At 39.9% G+C, this 23429-nt stretch overlaps 1 protein-coding gene across 1 annotated transcript in view; it reads left to right on the top strand.

Moving 5' to 3' along the window:
* Positions 1-16447: 16447 nt before the first annotated feature.
* The window catches only part of dtnbp1b (dystrobrevin binding protein 1b), a gene marked incomplete at its 3' end in the record, with an annotated part of 33616 nt that continues 26634 nt past the window's right edge, over positions 16448-23429 (top strand). Inside the window, exon 1 of the mRNA XM_079231560.1 lies at positions 16448-16554. Coding sequence (XP_079087686.1) covers positions 16509-16554 — 46 coding nt within the window. The 5' untranslated portion in view covers positions 16448-16508. The remainder of the gene's footprint in view (positions 16555-23429) is intronic.

Here is a 23429-nt window from a genome sequence, read left to right as displayed (position 1 = left end):
TTTGAGCTGCAATACTTAGACAACGACTTTACACAGTTAATTCAAGGAAGCATTTTGTATCCACTCCTTTCTGAAAACTGACTAAACAACACAGCTGAGTGTATAATATATATATCTATATCTATATAGATATAGATATAGATATCTATATCTATATATATATCTATATATATATATAGATATATATATCTATATATATGAATGCTTCCTCCATTTTGGACGCTTTGGTTCTAATTGGTCCACGGTGCAAATTTGTGTCAAATGTCACCAAAATTGAACTATCTGCAAAATCACTGTGCAAATTTGCTCACCTCAGCATGACAATCCATTGTAATCTATTGTTTACAGTCCAAATGTGACTGTTGACTCTGCTTCTGAGGAAGTCCATTTCAGATTTTCTTTTTAGAATATACATGTTCAAGGAATCGGGCTGTTTCACTGTGCTAAACACTGTACATTAATAAAACAGATTGACACATAATAATCATAATAACAATCATAATCATGAACAAAAAATGCTGGATAAATACTCATCTTATGAAGTGTGAGTTGACAGCAGTTAAATAACAAAATATCTTATTGTCGACAACAAGGACAACATAAAGCCCAGATCAGTTGCAGCTTTACTAGCTCCCCAGAAGGAGAGACAGCTCCTGATATTACTGATGATGCACTCGCAGCATGCATTATGCTACTGGATAGAGAAACGATGGACTTCAAGAAAGCCCAAAGCCACATATTATTAATGTTACATTGTGTTGAAGTTTACAAAAACTGGCCACTGTTGTTTAGAATATATCAGCTACACATTTTTAGAGGAAAGGCTGTGCTAATTGCTGGATATAAGGCAACTGGTTGATTGACTGACTGATATATTTTTATGTTAGCTAATATTTTAGTAAATGTTTAGATTAAACTAACATTTATGAGCCCTGAAATGAACTGGTGACCTGTATGTATTTGACACCCCCAAGCGAAAGCTGGAATAGGCCTGGTGATCCTGGTTAGTTATAGAAAACTGATGGATGTATAGACCATGGAATATATAATACAAGATCAAGAGTGTGTGATGAAGACAGGAGTGCACTTGCTAACCAGAGTGATAGCTGTTGTATCCTGAAAAGGAATCCTCCTCGCCAGGATATTCCTCGAGTGTTCAAGAATTGACAGAACAGGTTATATTACAGTTAAGGTTATTTATTTAGCAATTACACACATACATGAAATGCATACCTACAAGGCCTTGGACTCAGCTCCCCTGATGGTCTGCTCTGCATACAGTCTGCACACAGCCAGCACACCCCCAGAATGAGAGTGGGCCTCGTTCTCTAAGAACAATGGATATTTATCACATTTCTGTGAGACTCCCCCTTATCTGACTTTCATATTTGTCTCAGTCTTAGTAGCGAAAAAGGGAGCTGAGTCCGTCTGTAATTCAGACATCTAGCTGACATCAGCAGCAAAGACAGTCTGTCTGTATCTAATCTGTTTAGCCAAGGTCAAGAGCGACTGAGAACTTGACCAGTTGCGATTTCTCAGCTTCGCTCAGCTTTCGAGACACATTCTTTAGTATAAGTGGGACATGAAACTTTAGTCAAAGTAAGGCAGTACAACATATAAATCATTAAATTCTCTTCAATCCACAGTATATGCAATTGCAGTTTATTAGTATCAATCTGCTAAACTGCGTCTTATCTGTAAGTTAATGAACTACTCATGCGTCTATCTAATGCTTGGCCACGTTTTTTAGAAATATGGCGTGGAAAGCGTGTTCCCTGCCTGTGATTCTTCTCAAGAGTTACTGGAGCCTGCAGTCTGTCCGGAAATGCTCTGGCACTTCTTCATAGGTCAGAGCAAACAGAAACACAGCTCATTGTAAATTCCCTCTATGAATAATTTCAACAAGTCACCAGGAGTCCATTATATTTTTTTTTTAGTTCACAATATATAGTTGTTTTTATAATAAAATCTATCACCAGTCAATGTCCAGCTTGTTCTTTCATACTTGAGATAATATTTAATTTAGTGTCTCCAGCTGGGAGGGGCAAATTCAGTGTAACAATTATCACAGATTTACAAAGCTTCTTAGTTTTCTCTCAACCTTTTAACATCAAATAATAAATAAATTAGCATCTCAACATCGCTGTTTGGAGAATGGGTGTATCCATTATATCAGTGCATGAAAGTGAATTATGTCTCCTCCTTAATTTTCAAGTAATTATACATAATTACCACCTAACTTGGCAGCAAAGCGACCAGCGGTTGTAAACTTTGTATCCACATTGTTTGCAACATTTATGCCACACAAGTTGAAACCTTTCACATTTTCAGACTGCACTGAACCAACCAAATTAGTCTCATTCTCGCAATGATGCATAACTTAATAGAACAAATATAAATTCTAATCAAACCTCCGTCCATCTTGCTGCGAGTCAACCGTGTTTACCAAACAGTGCTGCCGTGGGAAATTATCATGGCTGACGTGTCGAACCATGACAAGTAATTCATGCATGTGATGTATAACTAGGAAAGTAAATTAAAATTCTACTTGGTGAAGCAGTTACATTTTTTTGACATGAAGAACTTACCAAAAATTAATTAAGAGGCAACTTCTTACATTAACGCTTCACTAAATAAGTAGCCACAACTGGAATTTAGGTCGCTCCATCTCATGATGAATGATTTTAACCGTATAAATTGAATGTATTAAGGGGACACTCTGTCTCACCGTCTCTGTTTCCACGTTCTGAGAGTACGGAGTTCAGACAGCAGACAGAAGCAGCAGTTCAGTTGTTGTCACCATGAAGTCACGTCTACTGGGCCTCTCGACTCGCATCTTCACTATGCAAAAAAGTTTTGCTTTTTAAACGTTAGTCTTTGCAGTAAGTGTAGATGCACCCGCCCCACATTCCCCAGACTGAACACTAAACTAAAAAGTCCTTTCCGAAAGATATGGAGGACACTTCACTTTGGATCTGAGTTCACTGAGTCAGGAGGATATTCCTAGGTCAGTGAAACGGACAAGTATTAGTATACATTTCATATGTACTGTAGATTTCACCCATTTCTCGGAGGCAGAGGGAGTGTGTAATGCTTTATTTAGCCTGGTTGTCTGTTTGCTCATTGGAGCAATCCATGTTACATGTCTTATTCATGACTGAACCAACATGCCAGTGGTAAATGTTTAATTCTACAAATGAGGACTTCTATTTTTAGCCAGGATGAAACAGTCAAACAGAAGAAAGACTGTTCTTCAAAGTTGTATGTAGTAAGAAGAGTATTTTTTGTGGATGTTTTTAAACATTTCAGAATTCAAATACGTATCAGAGTAGTACCTGCAAAGAAAGTGGTTTCGGAAATGTATCTGGGCTAAAGCACTGCACCCATCAGCCTATTGCTATGGACTTCTGTCCGCTGTTAACTAAGCAAAATCTATTCAGAGGCATGGTTATTCAGATTAATTGAGCTGAGTTTATGGTGTGATTAAGAAGTTGAAGCTATTTGGCCCTCATCAGGGATTCTGAGCGAGGACCCGATGCTCTCGTGTGTTTGCAGGTGGCTCTTCAGCCTGCAGACCAGACGGACTGAACGGTATTTAAAAGGTTTGACTGGCTGAGCCTGTTGGACATCTCTGAAGCTCTGCCTGTACTGAGGGGGAGGGGCAATAAGTGGGCATGTTTCTTGAATATCTGATCTATGGAGAGTGAGAGAGTCACCCTCTGCTGGTGCAGTTGTTACCTCAGAGAGGAATATCAAAATTCATGAGGCTTTGCAAAATGCTTTTTTTTTTTTTATTGAACATTTTGACTCCCACCAATTCAATTGGAACTTGTATCCCCAGTTTCAGCAGGTACAGCATTTTCCTTAGCAGTGTCAGTGTACAGTATGTGAATGATACATGTGGCTGCAATTTCATTTGCTGAGAGCATTGTTTCTTGATGCATGTTTATTTGATAGAAGTCTTTACTGGAGCATTGCTGCAGCCCTTGGTGCCGTACCACCATGTGTAGATCAGTGGAATATTGTGGAACCATTGTGTAACATGTAATTGTCAAAATGGAAACACACTCATAATAACATAGCAGCACTGGTTATCATGAACTCACAACATTTAAGCCAACCTTTGATGAATCTGAATAGTTTTGTGCACCAAAAGATAAAACTAAACAAGTGAATGTTTGTACTTGGTAATTAATTTCTAAGAAGGGCAACACAGCAAGCTACAGTAGACCTGCTGCCTGTAAATGTCCTGTAAATTCCTCTGTCTTTAGATTCTGTTGTACCCCTTTTGAATAACTCAATATTTATTGGGTTTTGTCATCCTGTATTTCTTTGTTTATTTTGTTTTACATTTGGATTGTGCCGAGACAGATCAACTGTCTATTTTTCTCTAAATTGTCGTGTATGCATAAAAGACACAGCTTATTTTCTGTATGTTTTAGTGTGACCACATGCAGATAAGATTTATAAGACAAGATTGCTGCTAAAAGCCTACACTGATAAAACCACCTTCTAGTACAGAGACAAACCACTAGATGGAGACATTGATCTATTTAAATTCAGTTAACCAACATCATCTCTTTTGTCAGTATGACCTTTTTTAATTTAAGAGGTAGTTCAGAGAGGGTTTGTCACAAATTATCCCATGTGCTTCCTTGTTTTATTTTCCCTGTCAGCAGTTGAAATACATATAAATTATGTCAAGAATTGTAAAATGTCTGTGTTTCTAAGTTAAATGCAAATCTTCAAACTTAAGCAGAAACAATTAATGCCTCTCTCTTAATCGTGTTTTAAGTTCAGGCAGAGACATTTGAACAACATAGTATACGTTTAATCCTTAGTTTAATAAAGATAAGGAAACTAATGGCTTAATGAAGAACATGAGCGGTGACGGGAATCAAGCCTGACATGAAAGGTTATTAGACCACATCAGAATATGAGAATATAATCAACTTTCTATCATTGTATCCAATAGGGATATTACATTTGGCCAATTAAAATGTCAACATTGAAATATACAGTATCTTTTAGGAGCGATGTCTGAATTATGGATGTTTTAACTCTCTTTCACTGCTGTCAAAATCCCATTTGGTATAATTTGAGACGGGATGTCTAATGCAGAAAAGGTAAATGGGGAAAACGAATGAAAGGAGATCATCATAACTCTGTATGTCCACCCTTCCTCATCTGTACGTCACAGATGTGCTATGTGTGGTTATGACTCCCGCTTCCTTTTATCTTCCCCTCTGGAACATAAACATGCAGGGCTTTTGATTCTGGCTGTGGCGGGCCAGTCTCAGTGGAGATAACTGTGACAGATCCTCTCTGGCTGAAGAAAAGATGGAGTTTCACACAGAAAGCCCTTGGGACACATTTTTTCCACTAACTCCCCTTTCTTTCTCCTGCTTTCTTTTTTGCTTTGTCATATTCCTCACACACTCAGCTGTAGTCTGCTGAATAGCAATGTTCTCTCATCTCCTAATAAGAGAGCATGCACAGAAACGTGTGTGTGTGTGTGTGTGTGTGTGTGTGTGTGTGAAGGCGGACAAAGACACACACTCCTTTATGCTAATCTCGCCTGCTTTGAACGCTGAATTTATCCCGTCTGACTGAGTTGATCTGCACACAATCTATGGAGGGAAAGAGTTGACTTCCAGTAGGAGGAGAGATTGGGGAATATGTTGCCGGTGGGTGAAAAGCTTCAATAATCCAAAGACATGAATACCCAAATCTGATTCTATTCCTCTTACATCTTACATCATTCCTATTTCCCTGCTCCCTTTTTCAGCTTGCTTACGTTTTGATTTTGCTTACTGTGTTCCCATTTATCCAAGAGGAAGTGTGTCTCAGTCAGGTTATATTAACATGCAAGATATTTTCCTAAATTTCCACAGTGAGATTTAACCTGCCAATCTTTGAACGTATTCCAGTAGTTTTCAGGCTAAACCTGTCCGAACTACAACTCTACAGTATAGTCTCAAGGGCTGCTTACTTTAAAAAACAAAACTAAAAAACATTCAGTCGAAAGAGATGTCATTGATATGTCAGGAAAGAGAGAAATGAAACGTTGTTATATTTCATCAGCAGACAGGAATAAAACATGTTTTTATTAATTTTAGAGCCTCTGCAGTCTGGTTTGCTACGATTGAGCTTGTGGAGAATTTTAATTTAGAAATTATTATATATGTATGTTCTTATGTCAGTCAATGTGACATTACCTCTTATATTGATAGACACTATTTTGGCCTGAAATACTACATTTTAGATTTACAACATGATATATATATATATATATATATATATATATATATATATATATATATATATATATATATATATATATATATATATATATATGCATACTATGAATATCGTAGCATATAGGATACAATAGGATACAGAGAAATTGCACCTTACCCTTCATAAATATTGGAGTATTTTTTTATTCCCACAAAAGGTGGCAGGGGATACAGGCAACATGCAGGTTTTTTCTCACTATTTTTTAATTGTATTATGGTTTTATAATCGGCTCCCATGATCGCAAGAACAGATTGAGGCTATCAGCTTCCTTATTAGATGTGTGCTGGAGGTCAGAGTATTGTTTTGGTTGCATCATGTAGAACAAGTGACAAGACTAATCAAGTGAGATAATCCTCACTTTTGTGTTTTTTGTGGAAACCTGGAAATCTTCAGGAGACCTCAAGGCCTCATTTTTGCACAGTGCAGTCAGCTGTGTAATTACCAAATCCCTTTTTTCTCTTTTGCTCATTTTTTCAAGGAGACCTGTGTTAAAGGGCAATTTCTGTGGTACCAAAATCATTGTTTGATGTCCTATTGATTTAATTTGCCTATTCAGGTATAATCAGCAGCCGAGATAAATAATGAAATGGAGCTCATGCATTTTACATTAGCTTTTATATTTTTTCACATTTCATGGAGTCACATTTTTTACTACTTTCTGTATATATAGGGGAACTAAAAAAGGTAATATATTACTTTCAGATGAGGCTCTGGACTCAGTTGCATCTCTGTGTTGAAAGTCACCTTTCTGGACAATTTTGTTAATGATGTGATCAATTGTTTGTCCCTGTTGACCCTATTTGGAATAAAAAAGAATAAGTGTTTTTATTTCTAATTGGTTCTTTTGATATTAATACATTTGTTTATGAAACTTGTAATGTCACACCATGTTGTAAACCTTCAGGGTCATCCAAGCCTTTCCATGATAACTGCGCTGCTTTCACACTGATTTGATAACATTTGTGAATTGTATGTTCGTACAGTAGATACTTCCCCGTGGTGGCAGCACTCTGCCATCCAACATTATGCCCACCAAAATAGAAGAGTATAGTCTAGGGGGAGGAGCCATTAACCATGGCAGCTCCTGGGCCACTTTTAAGGGGAGGCAACATGAGGGGGAGGGAAATCATGTCAATTCTAAAAGGCTGTCTTTTTATGGTCTAATGTAGTCTATCAAAAAAAACTCCCTGTGGCATGAAACGGGGGAAATTCAAAGTGATGAAAAGGATAGTGGCACAGGTCAGTCATTGCCTGTAGCAGAACAGAGAGATGGGAGGTGTACTCTAAAAACATGAGAGGAAGAACTTGGATGCGTAAGATGGAGTTTAGGATGTGGTTTTGCAGGCTTGTGTAGGGAGGTGTTGAGTGGGAGCAACAAGACACTTGCACATATCATGTTCATAGGTCAACAAAACACAACATTTCTTCTACAATTATGTGATCTCTCCATGATCTCCCGGATTCCATAACCGTGAGTGCATGCCAAGTTTTTACCAGAGCTTTTTTCCAGACATACAATGTGAATGTTATTGAATGAGCTCAAATCCATCAATCAATATTTCAGGCAGGTATTGCTTAAACTGAAGGCCAAGACAATAGACCTTTTTATTGTCATTATGTTACTCAGTCCAAGTTTACCTCCTGTCAGCTACTGTATTAACATTGCAAAAGAAATGACAAAGGGGCCCATTTAGAATGTTTATGTTGAAAAGGTCTTTATCAAAGGCAAAGGAAATGATGAATATGCAAGAGTGTCGGATAACCAAATTTCATTTTTATATTCTATTAATATCCGAAAACGTCTAAAAGCCTGCACACGGTCTCTCCTACCGCCCTGTAAATAGCCTTTAAAACGATGCTTTCTTGAACAGATTGTGAATAACAAACTGTCCCTTCTTCCTCGTTGCCCAGTGGCTCATTTTCAGTAGAAATGACGAAGGCTTGTGATTAACATGGGAGCCGTATTGCTTCCTTAATGATTCCTGAGTTTATGTCTCCTTGAATTGGCCAAAGCAAGAACAGATGGCCCCACGGGTGGAATCCAGACACACTCACTGTGCCTGTGACAACTTTGGAAACTGTGTGTGTGTGTGTGTGTGTGTGTGTGTGTGTGTGTGTGTGTGTGTGTGTGTGTGTGTGTGTGTGTGTGTGTGTGTGTGTGTGTGTGTTTGTGTGTGTGTGTAAGAGAGTCAGTGAGTGTATGTCTGAACATTTGTATTTATGTGTGTTAACGGTGTGTGATATATTTATTTTTCAACATTTACTCTAGGCTCTTGCTCTCAATAAGAACATGGTCTGAGTCAGCCATCGTAGTTACATAAGAATAATGAAAACACATTTATTTGTATGCCTGTGTGCCTTGGCACTGTTAAAGCATGTCTGAGTTTACATTGAAGCCTATTGAGGATGTGTTTCCTGTCAGTAGGTTAGCTTTTTTCGCTCCATCTACAGGAAACAGGTACAGGGGTCTCTATCTATACCACTTCCTCTGGTTGTTTGCTTGCAGTCTGCTCGCCAACCTCCTGTGTTTGACAGAACTGTAATTACAAGAAGAGTTACAGGTGTTGTACAATGTGTCTTTCTAGCCGCTCGCTCATACACCCAACCCTGAGATGAAAGACTTGTTGACATGAGAGACGCCAGATAAGATTATGACAGAAGCTAAAATGTTGACATCTGAAGACAGCATATGTTGCCTTTTGCACTTATTTTCAAATATCTGTCAAACACACAAGTATGTGCTGGCATTTATACACACACACACACACACACACACACACACACACACACACACACACACCACACACGTATATGTATGTATCACTCTCACTGGAATATGAAATGAACCAAAGAATTTTAAACAAAATAATTGCCTTGACATGTTTGTTTGAAGTTGAGGCAACTCCTGTAACTCTACAATATATAATTATGTAATCTATATAATTGGAAGAAAAAAAAAACTCATCCAGAAGTGTAGGTACGTTTTTAAATGTAAATTGAAGCCAAAAAGACTAAAAAGTGCAAACCTGAGGTATATCAACAACAGTGTGATAAGAAAATAGATGCAAATATGAATAACGGAGACCTTTCAGACAAGGAGAGAAGACTTGCATTGCTTGGAGAGAAAAAACAGTAGACTTGTGTTATGATAGAATAGGATTAGTGTTAACAAATAGTAGCTAACTGACTCTTTACCCACAAAGTGAAACTCAAGAAAGTTGTTAAAATTAGAAAAATATGACCTTGTTTCACTGTTTTTATCACGTCTTTGGTTTTCTCAGGCAGTACTGTTAAAATGGATTTGTAATATTTTGTAACCCAAATGTGATCTGATTGTTAATGCATAGGTACATTCTCACATATTTTTTATTTGAACACTTTTTAAAAGAGTCTTTAGATTCACTTCTTGACTTTTCCATCTATCGTTCACTCTTCTGTCTCGTCTCTGATCTGCTGTATCCTGAGTCCTTGTCTTCTGTCCCTCGTTCCAATCCTCCAAATGTCCTTTTAACCTTCCAAGCATCTCCCCTGTAGGGCCTCTGTCTTTTTTTAATGTCTGATTTCACAGGCAATAGTATTCTCTGGGATTATGGGTCATCTTAAAACTGCTCTTATTTTGTGGTGATGTCAAAGAAAGTGTGATCCAACAGGGGAAAAAATAAAGAGAAGTGCCGGAGGTGTAGAGTTGCCTGGCAACAACTTCCTGTCTTTGTGTGAGTTGGCCTTCATCAGATTGCAGGATAGACATTTAGAAACATTCCAGCATAACAGTTGGTTTGCACACCACACCGGTGAGACAGGGACAAGAGAAAGAGAGACTGTGTAGGTGATAAGGAACTGCTGAAGAATATCGTGTTTCCATATTGGGTGACGCACTTTGTCAGTTTGATTTGGGCATACAGCACAAAGCTGGCAATCGCCTTTGTGTCTATATCTTCTTGCCATTTTTCATTCATCTGACTGGACCCCAACCTCTGTGGTCTGCCCATCTCTGGAGTTGAGTAGTTTGAACCGATCCAGAACTCAGCTGCACCAGTTCTGACCTGGACAAAAAGATCAGACCGTATAACTCTAGTCCTCCAAAACCATCATTGATTACCTCTTGCTTTCAGTTAAGTGATCTCTGTTTGTTGAACAAATGCATTTTTGGTTATATATCTCAATGCGGAGAGCAATTGTGTACATTCATACATTGTGGTCATTCATCCAAACGTTTAAAGGTATTGCATATATGGGAGATTTTTAATAATGAAAACAAATCACTGGCTGGTACCTACACACTGTCAGCCAACAAGAAGTGTGTGAGTCCAACCATCTGATTTCAAGTCCCATATGCAGGTCAGTGTCCTGGTGGCAACAGATCAAGCTGAGCAGCCTGTGTAGTTTTCCACAGTGACGTCCCTCAGCTCCGTTCTGACATCCTGAGGGGGGCAGGGAGATGTAATCCCTCCGGCTCTGCTCAAGGGGCTCTTCTAGTTTAGTCATGCCAGAAAGGAAGCACCTGGGGAGAGACCGGGTGGTTGAACCGCATCAATCTGCTCCCCTCAGTTTGAAAAAGCAGTGGCTTGACACAAAAGTCCTCCCAGATTGCTTTACATCTCTCTGTGGAAAAACATGAGGACAGCTACTCTGTGGAGGATCAGCATCTTGCATCAGTGGTCTCAAATAATGGCCTCTTACATTCAGTGATCAATGGTACTACATCTGAAGATGCTCTGATGCTGACAGCTGCTGAATGCCAACATTAATGTAACACTGTAATAGTAACAGTGTTTTCTGCCCATCCCCGTGCACTTAACAGTAGAGATGCAGGTAGGGAGCTCATTCGTGGATTATAAAGCTGGATACTGCCATCAGCTGCCATCAAGTAACACATTGTCGTCAATACTCGGCTTGTAACGTTAGTCTAGAATCTGGATTGATATGATTTGATGCAGCATAATCTAGACTCTAGGTTATGCTGCATCAAGTCATATCATTCAGATTGTACTACAAGCAACTGAAGGGAAACAACTGTTCAGAATCAGAATTATCTTTAATCAGCTTTATTGGCCATGTGTGTTTACACATATACATGGAATTTGCCTCTGGTTTCACGTAGCTCTCATTGTACATGTTATATACAATAAACAAGATAAATATAAAAAAGACATTAAAGACAACAGAGTAGTGCAAGTAGTGCAGATGGAGGTGTCTGATGAACTGTCCATCAGAGTGACGGCTTGTTCAGCTCCAGGTTGTTCTGACCACACCAGAGGACCAGCTGTTCAACCTCCCATCTGTACGCAGACTCATCACCGTTCCTGAAGAGGCCGATGATTGTTGTGTCGTCTGCGAACAGGAGTTTAACAGACGAGTCTCCTGAGGTGCAGTCGTTGGTAGAGGGAGAAGAGCAGAGGGGAGAGCACACATCCCTGGGCGGCGCCAGTGCTTATGGTCCGGGTGCTGGATGTGATTTTACCTAGGCTCACCTTTGTGATCCACTGACAAGTGGGGGCTGGCACGGTGAGGTTGAAGAACCTCCGGGATGATAGTGTTGAATGCCGAGCTGAAGTCCACGAACAGAACCCTTGCATATGTCCCTGGGGAGTCAAGGTGTTGCAGCATATGAACGTATTGAACCTGCAATAGAAGACATTCAGGTCGTCAGCCAGTTGGTGATTGTCCTCAGAGATCATCTTCATGTCAGAGATATGAGGAATATTTTACATCTTTAATATCTCCCACTTGGTGAGAAAAAATGTAAATGGCTCAACAGACAGTTGGCGAAAGAACTGCAAAGCCACCATCACTGGCAGTCATTACAAAATATAATTCAATATCAACACTTGATACAAACAATGTGGCTAATATAAAAGAAGCTATTCACTGCTTCTTGTCTTTCCTGACCACAACCAGCTCCAGTTCCCTTTGAGCACGTACTCTCCACTCTGTTAGTACTCATATTCACACACACACACACATTCATGCTGGGTGTCCAGTGTAGTTTCAATTTCTGAGCATATCCACAGGGACAAGTAAAAGTGGTTAGGTAACTTGTTCAAGCGCACCTAAGGGGTGTTGTTCATTCACATTTCCCAGTAATCTAGAAAATCAAAGCAGTGGCTTTCTGGTCATAAACTCACCGTTGGCTTTCAAGCTGCCACGGCTGAGTTACAGTTATTATATTATTTAAAGCCAGGACCTCTAGCTGTGCCATTAGCCGATTGTATTTAGATCATGTTGAGATTGCAGTTCCCGTAATGTGGATCTGGGGCCATATTCACAAAACCTTCTGAGGATAAAAGTTTCTCCTAACTGGCTGAATAAGGAATGTGTCATTTCTAACTTCCAAGTCTTGGGGTTGATAGTAGTTCTCAAGTTCTCAAAGCATTTTGTGAAGTCTGGGAACAGTTTGAGGTAGAGGATTTTTAATTCACTAAGACCTGTTCACAACCAGTCAGTTGCTGTAAGTAATGCACCATGTCACGTTGGCGTATTGTAGAAATAACATTTTAGTGGTGGTAAAACTATCCAGTCAAATCACCAACAGATTTTGACAATCCATTAACACCAGAAATTATGTTTGCACACCTCTACAACATTTGGACGCGGCTACATTTCTGTTTTCAGCACTGATGAACATGAAATGTCTCAGCTTGTCAGAGGTGTTCACCAAACCAAAGCTGTGCCTTTCAGATTATTGGACGGTTTATTAAATGTAAAATAACACCTACAACATTAAATTAATAAATATGGCCATTGCTGAATTAAGATATTCATCCCGCCCCCTATTCTTTTGTATTAGTTTAATTTCACATTCATTGACAAATTAATTAAACGGTTCTGAGTAAGTTCCTTTAAACTTTGTCATTCATAGCAACCTGGGTCCCTGATCTTAGCTTAGTTTTAGCCTGTCTTTGTTCCTTAGTAAAGGGTTTTGTGAAAATGTCTTAAGAGGAAACTCTTCTCACCATTTAGCAGGAATGCATTAGTGAATACGGCCCCTGATCACCAAGGGAAGGTATTGATAGAAAGTGAATCAGCCTTATACCTCTTTCTAACATGAGCGAGCAAACTCCAGCGAATGGGGTGCAAAATGTTTTCCAAATATACTACGAGCGACTACAATCATTGATCAACTGTCATGCATAGTTTCTTTTCAAACTAAGCTTCCTCTTCCACAGGACGCTAGGGTTTAGGCAACAAAACCACTTGGTTAGATTTAGGAATTTTAGAAAGTTGAAAAGTTAAATGGTGGCTGAGAGAATTTGGCATGTCTCCGCTTAGATTACATAAAACTGGATTGCTGTTTCCAAGGCAACTGTAATTTTGTGTTTTTGCTCTCATTCCTATCAGTACACACTGCAGTGTTTTTTTATCAATTGAGTCCTCAGTGTTTTTGTAAACTCAAGTAATAGCTGGTTAAGTGTAGAAAATGTGTTTAGCGAGGTCTGTGATTGCACGTCCGTTATAACCGTCACGCTCTGAATTATAGAGACTATTGTTCCGTGACCTTATACAATGTTTACTGTATGAAATGTTTATTGCTGAAAACTGGTCAATAATGGTTGCTGTTGTACTTTAGCCATGGAGTTAATGATTTAACATTCTGGTACATACATTTGTGGTTAATGTTTTTGCACTTTAAACACAATTTAGAACAAATCCGAGTTTACGATGCAGCGACGTTTACTTTCTCTGAACACTTAGTGTTCACACCACTTAGTGTGCCGTCTAGTTGAAAACATTTAATACAGTTCCCTTAACCTTTCAGATGAAGGTGAAAAAGATGAACGATTGAGAAATGTTTGCACCTAGTAAAGCAACTGAACCTTTTTGATGTGAAAATAACCAAACCATTGTGTATGACCTTTACTGGTAACAACTTTAAATGACTCCTATATAATGTATGAACCCTTCACCTCTGATGATTAGTCTAGTCATATCTTTTATCATTTCTTCTCTGTGATTGAAGTTTGGATTTGGATTACTCAATTAGTGTTTTGAGAAATACAAATGTTTGATAAATAATTGTGTTAGACTGTTCGACTTTAGAAAGTGCTTTAGGGTCCCATCCCATTGCCAATGAAATATACATTTGCCACACATTTTCTCACTGGATGATCGCGGTAATGTACTGGTTAACATTTTCATTCTTGTTTAGCCCAAAGCATTATCATTAGTCAATGGTAAGAAGCGCTGGCTATCAAGGGACTTGAATGTATGCTGCCATCTTCCACATGCCAGTGTCTGTAAAGCGGTAAAAGGAGTGCAATATTTTCTGAGATTCAGACAGCGAATTTGTCATGGTCAGAAGTGGCCTGCTTTGTGTGAGAGATACGTTCCCATGTTTCCATATGTTTGCAACAACAGCTGCTAGTGTTTTTCAAAATCTCTACAAACTTTGCTATTGTCAAGGATCAGGATATTTAGGATTGTCAGAAACTGTTTTAGAACACGTGATGTTTGTGGACTCATGCTTTTCTCAACATTTTCAAGGCTTCAAGTTTCAATACATTTAAATTTTAAATTATAGAATTTCTTCTTGGACAGCAGCTAAACAAAGTAACTGCTGATCAACACAAAACTTGTGGAAGTATTGTTTGATTAGTGCAGTTATTTCTGAATGAACTACTGTTACGTGTTATTTCTAATGAACTGCTTAAGTATTTTTCTCATGTTCTTAATAAGAACTGAGGGCCCATTACCTTTTTAATGATTTGTATTCTTGCACTGCATAATGTCATGTTCCAAGAGTTCATCCTAAAGTCTAGCCAATGTACCCCACCAGCTCATTCAGTGGTGATGTTATAATCACCCCTAGCTATGATATTTCCGTCGGGTTCCCTGCAGAGTGACGTGTGCAGCTGTATCCAAATGCTATTGATTGTGGCTGCTGGTGCTTGCTTCTTATTTTTCTTGCTCAACGGCCCCTCAGACATTGAGGGCTATGATGTGTCATAAAGATGAAGCTGTGTGTGCGTGTGCGTGTGCGTGTGCGTGTGTGTGTGCTTGTGTGTCTGTGTGTGTGCTTAAGCTTGAGGGTTTGATATCTTGTCAGAGTGACTCACTTGCCTTTTTTGACTCTTAAGGCCTATGTTGTTTGATTGTAGATATCCATTATTCAGGCCTATTTGCAGTGGATGTTTCTCAACTGTGCTGGTTCTAACATTTACAACATTGATACATCAACAATGTGTTTTTAGTGGTTGCACTTGACACGTACTGGAAAAGAGCATGGCATCTCTGAGGAGGAAAGAGGGGGGAGTAGTTAGTGAAGGACATGAGAGAAGGAGACGGAGCAAGGTGAAACTCTAATGCTCTTCACAGCATCATGCTAATGAGGAGGATTATTATTTCCCCCCCTCAGGCAGTGGAGGCAGACAGAGTGGGTGTGGGCGCAAGTGTGTTTTACTTTTGATCGTGTGATCTGTGTATGCTTGTGTGCGTGCACATGATAAAGCAGAAAAGAGGAACTTCACCTTTAAGGAATGATTCTGTTTAGTTGCTTTGACATCTTTACTCTGTTCTCACTTTATTAGGTACTCATCCTTATTTATGAGAAACGCTTGCTCCTCCAGCCACTGAGTCATATAAACAAAGAAGGTGCACAAAGCATGCAGACTGGGTTAAGAGACATTAGTGTGTGTTTAAAGGCCAAAGGCTCATGGGTTATAGAAACATGGGCTGCTCACAAACTCCTAATCATGTGCTCCTTATTCCCCCTCCTCCCTAAGAACCTCCCACCCCCCCTTCATCCTCTCTCCTCCGGTTCCCCTCCTCCCTCTCTCAGTAGCAGCCAGTGGTATGCTCCACTTGTCTTTGCTCCTCTCTCTCTCTCTCTCTCTCTCTCTCTCTCTCTCTCTCTCTCTCTCTCTCCACTGCCTCAGCAGTCTCCACACCGGAGCTAGACACTGGTACAGCGTCGATCTGTACGTACATGCACATGTGTGTGGGTTTCGTGGGTTTCGTGGGTGCCGGGTTCTTAACAACGCTCAGCGTTGGAGTGTGCAAGCTGATCTGCAAGAGAATGTGCGTGTGAAACCTTTCTGGAGCATCTTTTGTATGGAGGAGCATGTGTGTGGAGTGAGAGAGACAGCGTGAGGATGTGTGGTGGGAAGGTGTTGTTGTGATCGGTGGAGTTTTCGGTGTACTATCGTCGTGCTGTCTGCCTCCACCTCCCTCCCATTTGGTTATCTTGTGAGGGCAAAACGCATCCTGCTGGGATGTCCACCTCGCCTGGTGCAACAGACGGGAGCCAAAGGAACTCTTGTAAGTGACTTTTTTTCTTGTTTTGTCATTGGGATTGCTGATCTCAGTGTGTGTGTCCCAGTGTGCCAGATGTCTTCGTGGCAATGGTTTTGTTTGATGCCAACCTTTTACATTCAAATAGTGGTCGCTATTTTGAAAGGAGACCTAGCCAAGCCAGAAGGAGGACATGTAGTAAAGGCAATGTGACACAAATATTTTTTATAATTGTTTATGTTACAAGTGAAACCAAGAATGCACTTTATATTGACAGTAGGAATGTGATGTATGTGTGACAGCAGATAGATAGTGAGGGAGTGCAGATGCCAAAAGTTTGGTTGTGGAACCCATTATGTGTAAGGGAAGATGATATCTACAGTCGTCAAAGTAAAGGAGGAATAACACCTGCACGTGTGTGCATACTTGTACATGTTTACATGTTGGAAGGAGAGCTTGGCGTGGTGTGTAACGTGGGAGTGTGTAGGAGCATGCGTGACTGTGTTTACATATTCCCTGGAGCGCCTCCAGCTGTCGATCTATTGGAGAGGAGCTGCGCATCGATCGACAACCAGTTCACTAAGAGGAGAAGACCAGATGACTTGCTGATGTTATTCACTAATTTAGAGTATGGCTGAGTATTTAATTTGTATCCTGGAAAGACCACATAGCTTGTGTGTGGTTTAACCATAACCATAAAAACAGAGGGTATGTTATTATTATTACTATTATTATTAATGTTAATATTATTATTGAACCTTTAGTGCTTCAATAATAACTGAAATACTGCACTGGCTTCCTTTGTAAGTCTAAGTGAGCAGAGCCTATAGCAGTAACTTTGCAGGGCAGTGAAGGAATGACAGTAAAGGAATAATGATATAGTGTGTAGTGCACCAGTTATTCAGTGGACCAAAGTGTGTGGGACTGAGTTTGAATGTTTGACTTTATTCTGCCCTCGAGCAGCACACACACACACACACACACACACACACGCACACGCACACGCACACGCACAGACACACACACAAAACCAAAGGATTGCTGTACTGTAAGTGGGTGATTGATAAAATGATGTGACTCATTTTGGCTCATCTGAGAGCTCAGTGGGCTCAGAAAATATCTCTCTCACACACACACACCCACACACCCACCCCCCCCCCCCCACACACACACACCCACACACACACACACACACACACACACACACGCACACACACACACACACACACACACACACACACACACACACTGCCTTGACTGAGGCACAGATCACATCTGGGAAAATGAGTCTCCTTTTATTGCTTTCATTATTATTGCACCATCCCCCCTCTTCTCGCTGACATTCCTCTTCTCCCCTCTTGTTATTTATTTTCAAGATGTTATTTACTGCCCAACCTTATTATATAACTCACGTGGAAACCTGTTGTGTGTCTGGGGTGATGAGTTAATGATCACACACCGACTCACCCGCCCACAATAGATACCTATTGTGATTGTGTTTATGAATGTGGGCTTTTTGAAAATAATGACATCATTGTGAGTCCAATTATTTGGCTGAGTTATATGCTAGTTTATTGTTGTATAACATGTATTTCACTCTCATGTTTAGCTCTAATTCTTGGCTGCTTTGCTTTGATTGTCAAGACACATCCATCACATTACCTTCTTATAGAGCAGTGCTTTCAAACGAAATGTCAAGTGGCCGCAGGCTACTATCACTGATTTACTAACCGAAATGTTACATAACCAAATGCAGCATCTGAGGCAACAAGTCAATAGTCTCTGCTGAACACTAGCTTTTAAGAAAATGAAAAATTGGAGACTGAACAAATGAAGATATGTTGGATTTAATTAGACAGAAGAACATTTGTTTGTCACATTTCCATTTAATGAGTAGTGGTTAATACTTTGGTGTCGATTTCAAAGGCACATGCCCAAACAATGCCAGATAAGCAATAATAATGTATGATATAAACTCATTAAAACATCAAATAAAAAGGCTTACGGGGATCATTTTGTTGATTTAAAAATTGCAACAAATAATTGTAATTACGCAATGACATAATACTACACCGATTGATACAAAAATAAAGCACAGTTACGGACAATTTATCTATTTGTGTTTTAAGCCCTTTCACTTGTAAGGCTGTAATATTGTTAGATAAGACAATCAGTAGCACTTTTTAATCTCTGTTCCTGCAGCTTGACTCCGCGTGGTATTATCACAGAGTAATGTGCTCTCTCTCGCTGTTAGTTTGTGTCCTCTGTGAAGAAGCAACAGCAGGCGCCTGCCTCTGAGATGGATGTGCTGTGTCATCACTTCTGCCAAATGATGGCTTGCTCTCTCGGCTCTTCTCCTTGTCTACTCTCCCCTTCCCCTTGTGTCCCCACCTTTCTCTCTTTTTTGTACCTCTTTGCTGGACACAGCTGCTCTCTTCTGCTGGTGTCTCATCTGTGCCTTAATCTCCTCTCCTCTGTATTCTACAGCACTCTTCATCTCTCCTCCTCCTTTCCTCCGTTCTCCTCCTGTCTGGTTTATCTGGGTTCACATGAAACTTTAATTGCATGTAAATCAAAGCGCTGCAGATGTGATTAGTCTTTTGTGCTGCTTTAATGAGTGGGGTCTGGACTATTGAAATATGGTACAAGTAGCTGGCTCCTAAACTGTCTCTGATGGTTTAAGCCACCTTTTAATACTGCCAGAAGATACTTCTTTTTTTCTCGAAGAAGTTTTCAGGGCTAAATTAAAAAAAAAGACATATTGCTGAGAGGATCTTGAAGAAAGAAAGAAAAAAGAAGCTTATTCTTAAAGATTCATTAATTTGCCTTGCAGTTCTACTCCTGCCATAAAATATGGAGGAATATTCAGCTCTATTCATACAATAGTATTTAATGGGTTTTAAAAGTGTTCATTAGAATATCAACTCTAAATAGTACAGCTATATATATATATATATATATATATATATATAAATATGTATATGTTTGCAGACTAATGACAAGATAATTGTGTATGGCGGACATTTTAAATCGGTAATTGGTTTGCAGTATACTCATTCTGATAAGAAATTGGTGATGGAGTAATGGAAAAGGTAGCGGTTGCTGAGGTGTGACATTTAGCAGGTGGCAGCACAGAGGGTGCTCTGTTATGTTTTAGGTTCAACTAAATATTTGCTTTTGCTGAAAGGTTTACCGTAAGTGACACGGTTGCTGCCAAGTGACAATGTTTGAATCCTGTGTTGACTTTTTATCCATTGTCTCCTGTGACTGAGAGACTTGTTATGTGCGTGTGTGTGTGCATACTCAAATGATTTCTTCTGTGTATGCATATTTCTCAATGCATACATAACCAAAATGCACTTAGCTTGCTAATTAGCCTATTCAAACATCGCTCCCACCGCATGTAAACATAGATGCTGTGTAAACAGGCAGGCAAAGCTTAATTTGTCTGTTCATTTCCACGGAGGTCACGCTCCCTTTGAAGCCACCAAAGGAGGGTTAAAAGACTGGGATTTATGGCATTAATTGTCTTTTTCAAGAGATGAAAGAATCTGTGCTGTCAAAGGACAAAGTCAAGGACAGAGCACAGCTGTTCTTGAGACATAATAATAATTACATTTTAACTCCACGTGTTTCATTCTTTTTGTTGCACATGACATAAAATTGTAATTCGATCTGTATCAATATTTCAGTTCCATGTGGAAATCTTTGTATAACTGTTGCATAACTGATGTGTGCAGTTGCATACATGTTGAGTCTGGTTTCATGCACCAGTTCATACCCACTTATCCTTCAGGGTTGCAGGAACCCCTGCCATGAATCAGGCTTTTTTATATGTATTTTTTGGATGGACGACAGAGTATCTCTCTCCACTTCTCCCACGATGCTATCTGTGTTGCAAGCAGTGTCCACCTGGCTTAACAGGTGTTGTTAGAAACCCCTGGGTATGTTGTTTCCCCTCTCAACATGCATATTATTTACTCAACTGTACAACTGCAGAGTTTCTCAGCAGTCTCCACACTAAGATCATCCTTGTTCAGTCAGATCAGGAGGAACAGTCTCACAGCAAAGCTGCTTTTGGGATTCAACTCGTTTCAAAGAGTGCCACAAAAGGAGAGAGAGAGAGAGAGAGAGTGGAGACAAGGAGAGGAAGAGGAGTGATAAAGAGGGGAGAGACAGAGAAGGGGGGCGGTTAGTGGTTGGGTGGAAGAGAGAAGAGAGAGAAGTAAAGGAGCACTAAAAAATTAGGAGATGAGATGAACAATGAACAGGGAGAGAGGATGACGAGAGAGTGAAAAAATACAGCAGAGGGAGAAGAGAGCAGTGTAGAGAAGGAAAAGATAGTAGGTGGAGGATGAAGGAGAGTGGGTGAAGAGACCAAGAATGAGAATGACTCGATAATAATAGAAAGTGAATATTGGTAAAGAGGAAAAATTAAAAGACTGAGCCAAACCAAAAAGCACATTAGAGATAATGAAAAGGAATTATAAAGAGAAGGAGGAGAGTCAGACGGGCCTCCACACTACCTGGGAGTTTGCTAATTGATGGTGGTTGATACAGTTGTACAGAGTTCACTCACTGCAGGAATGGAGAATCTCTAGCCTCCCTCATCCAGAGGACAGGACGTTTCATTCTTTAAAAAAAACTGGAAAAAACTAGGACCTTTATTTCAATATATTGTTCGACAAAGTTAATTTAGTGGGATTTTCAGTACCACAAACCCCATGTTTACTAAATATTACTCACTTATTGTTTGAATAATATTGGTGCTATATTTCTAATCTAGTATCATGTACCAGACATCTAGATGCAGTTGAATCGAGTCAGATAGGTGAAGCTACCTGAACACAAATGATAAGAGGAGATATTACATATATTGGAACTGACGGTTCGCTAAACCCCTCCTCCGAACAGCTTATCGTCCAATCATAGCTCAGCAACCATACAGGTTCTACAGGCCTGTGAAAATGTGAAAAAAAGTATGAACAGCATTGGGGAGGATGCAAGACAACATAGCCATCAAGTAGATATTTGTGCCACCTTTTTCAGGGGTTTTGTATTATTAAAAAAGTCAGAGACAGTGTTTTCAACCAATTTAGCTTAATTGGCTAACAGTTCAGCTGGTGAAATTGATTGTTGGGACTAATGAGAAGCCTGATTGTGTCCACCATTGTCTGAAATCAAGCATCCATTGTTTGAAAAGGTATTAAGAATCATGATCTGCAAACCCACTGTCCTTGTAAACTGAGTCTGTGCGACAACAGAAAGCTGATCAGACAAAACAACAGTAAAGGGGGTGAGCTTGGTGAGCTTGGCAAACTGTGTTTTTCCTGATTATCCTCATCAGAATGAGGTCATAAAAACGCAAAACTTGGAGCACCAGGATTCCTGCTCAGTCGTCATTAGAATCATTGATGCATCTAAACACCTGAGTGAGATTTATCCCATCATCCAGCTATACATACATCAATTAATCTCACCGTAATGGTGAAGAGCCAGTCAGTATCACAGCTTCAAATAGGCTCCCACTGCTCATCATGCTGAGAAATTATGCTGCGAGCTGTGCGGCATGACAGGAGAAGAATAAAAAGACAGACCCACAAGGAGCATAATGATTGTAATTGAAGGGACAATAGTGACTGGTATATAATTTCATACACAGAGTTATGGCAGTTGTTTTGTGTTAAGGGTGTGCTCCAGTTACTTCTGTGGTGAAGTAAGAGTGAGAGGGATGAATCTGAATTTAATTCTGTCAGATGATTTCAAACACCCCCTCAAATGTGCCTGGGGATGAACTGGAGGACCAAGATGACAGACAGACAGTCTTCAATTATACTGCACACGAAGACATACAATAATACGCTCGCAAATGCTTGCACAGATACACACACACACACACACACACACACACACACACACACACACACACACACACACACACACACAGATGAACAAAGACCACCATGCATTCTTATACAGACCTGTATCTATCGTAAAGCATAATATTTTTTCAAGTTGAAAAGTGTTGGTTTAAAATCCTGCTCAAAGATGGTTTAGAAATTGCCTTTTCCAAAAGGGTGAGATGTACCTCAGCAGGTGGGTTATCGCTTCTTTCTCTCCTCTCCTCCCACTCCTCTGGGAAATGGAGAAACAAGTAATAGTGTGGTCAGACAGCCAGAGAGTTTCTCTAATTAGGTCCATGGTTGAACAGACAGTATTTATAGACTCGGACAGACAGGCAGTCAGTTACAGAGTGTATGGCGGGTTTTAACATGTACACAGTTATTTTCATTTGCGTTTCTGTCAGCTTCATACTGAAGCAAGTCTTAAGTCTTGTCTGTAAAGTGAGTTTTTCTTGGCTTGACTACATGCTGAGGCCATCAGTACTTCTGTGCCTGCTGCTCAGGCTCCTATAGCATTTCCAAGGATTTCTTCTGCCTGTTTCCTCTCCCTCTGTCCTCCAGCCCCCCCGCCTGCAGCCTTATGTAAGGGTAAATAACTCGGGTCAGCCAGAGACGGATAAACCCCTCAAGGACTTCTCATTTGGACTCTCCCTCCCTATTAGTCTCTGTGACATGTACCTTACTCTGCAGAGAACAAAGTGTTATACATGTGAGAGAGTGAATATGTTTCTGCATGTTATGGATGTGCATGAGAATATCAGTCCATGTACCTGTTTGTGGTTTTGGTGCATATTTACAGATTTGTGTGTAAAAAAAAAAAAAAGAGCAAACAAGACAAGGTTGCTGTAGGGGTAGGAAGACTTTCCCGCTGTGTACCAGGTGTGTGTGTGTGTGGCCCAAATAGAAGTCAGATACAACGGAAAACAACAGATGGATTTACAATACAGCATCATCACTGAGCTACTCATCAAGGGTTTCATCCCAAAGTGTGATGCAATT

This window comes from Taurulus bubalis (assembly GCF_910589615.1).
Source record: "Taurulus bubalis genome assembly, chromosome: 16".
In the NCBI taxonomy this organism is placed as follows: Eukaryota; Metazoa; Chordata; class Actinopteri; order Perciformes; family Cottidae; genus Taurulus; species Taurulus bubalis.
The sequence above is the reverse complement of the archived record's forward strand: the minus strand, read 5'-3'. Positions and strand labels throughout refer to the sequence as shown.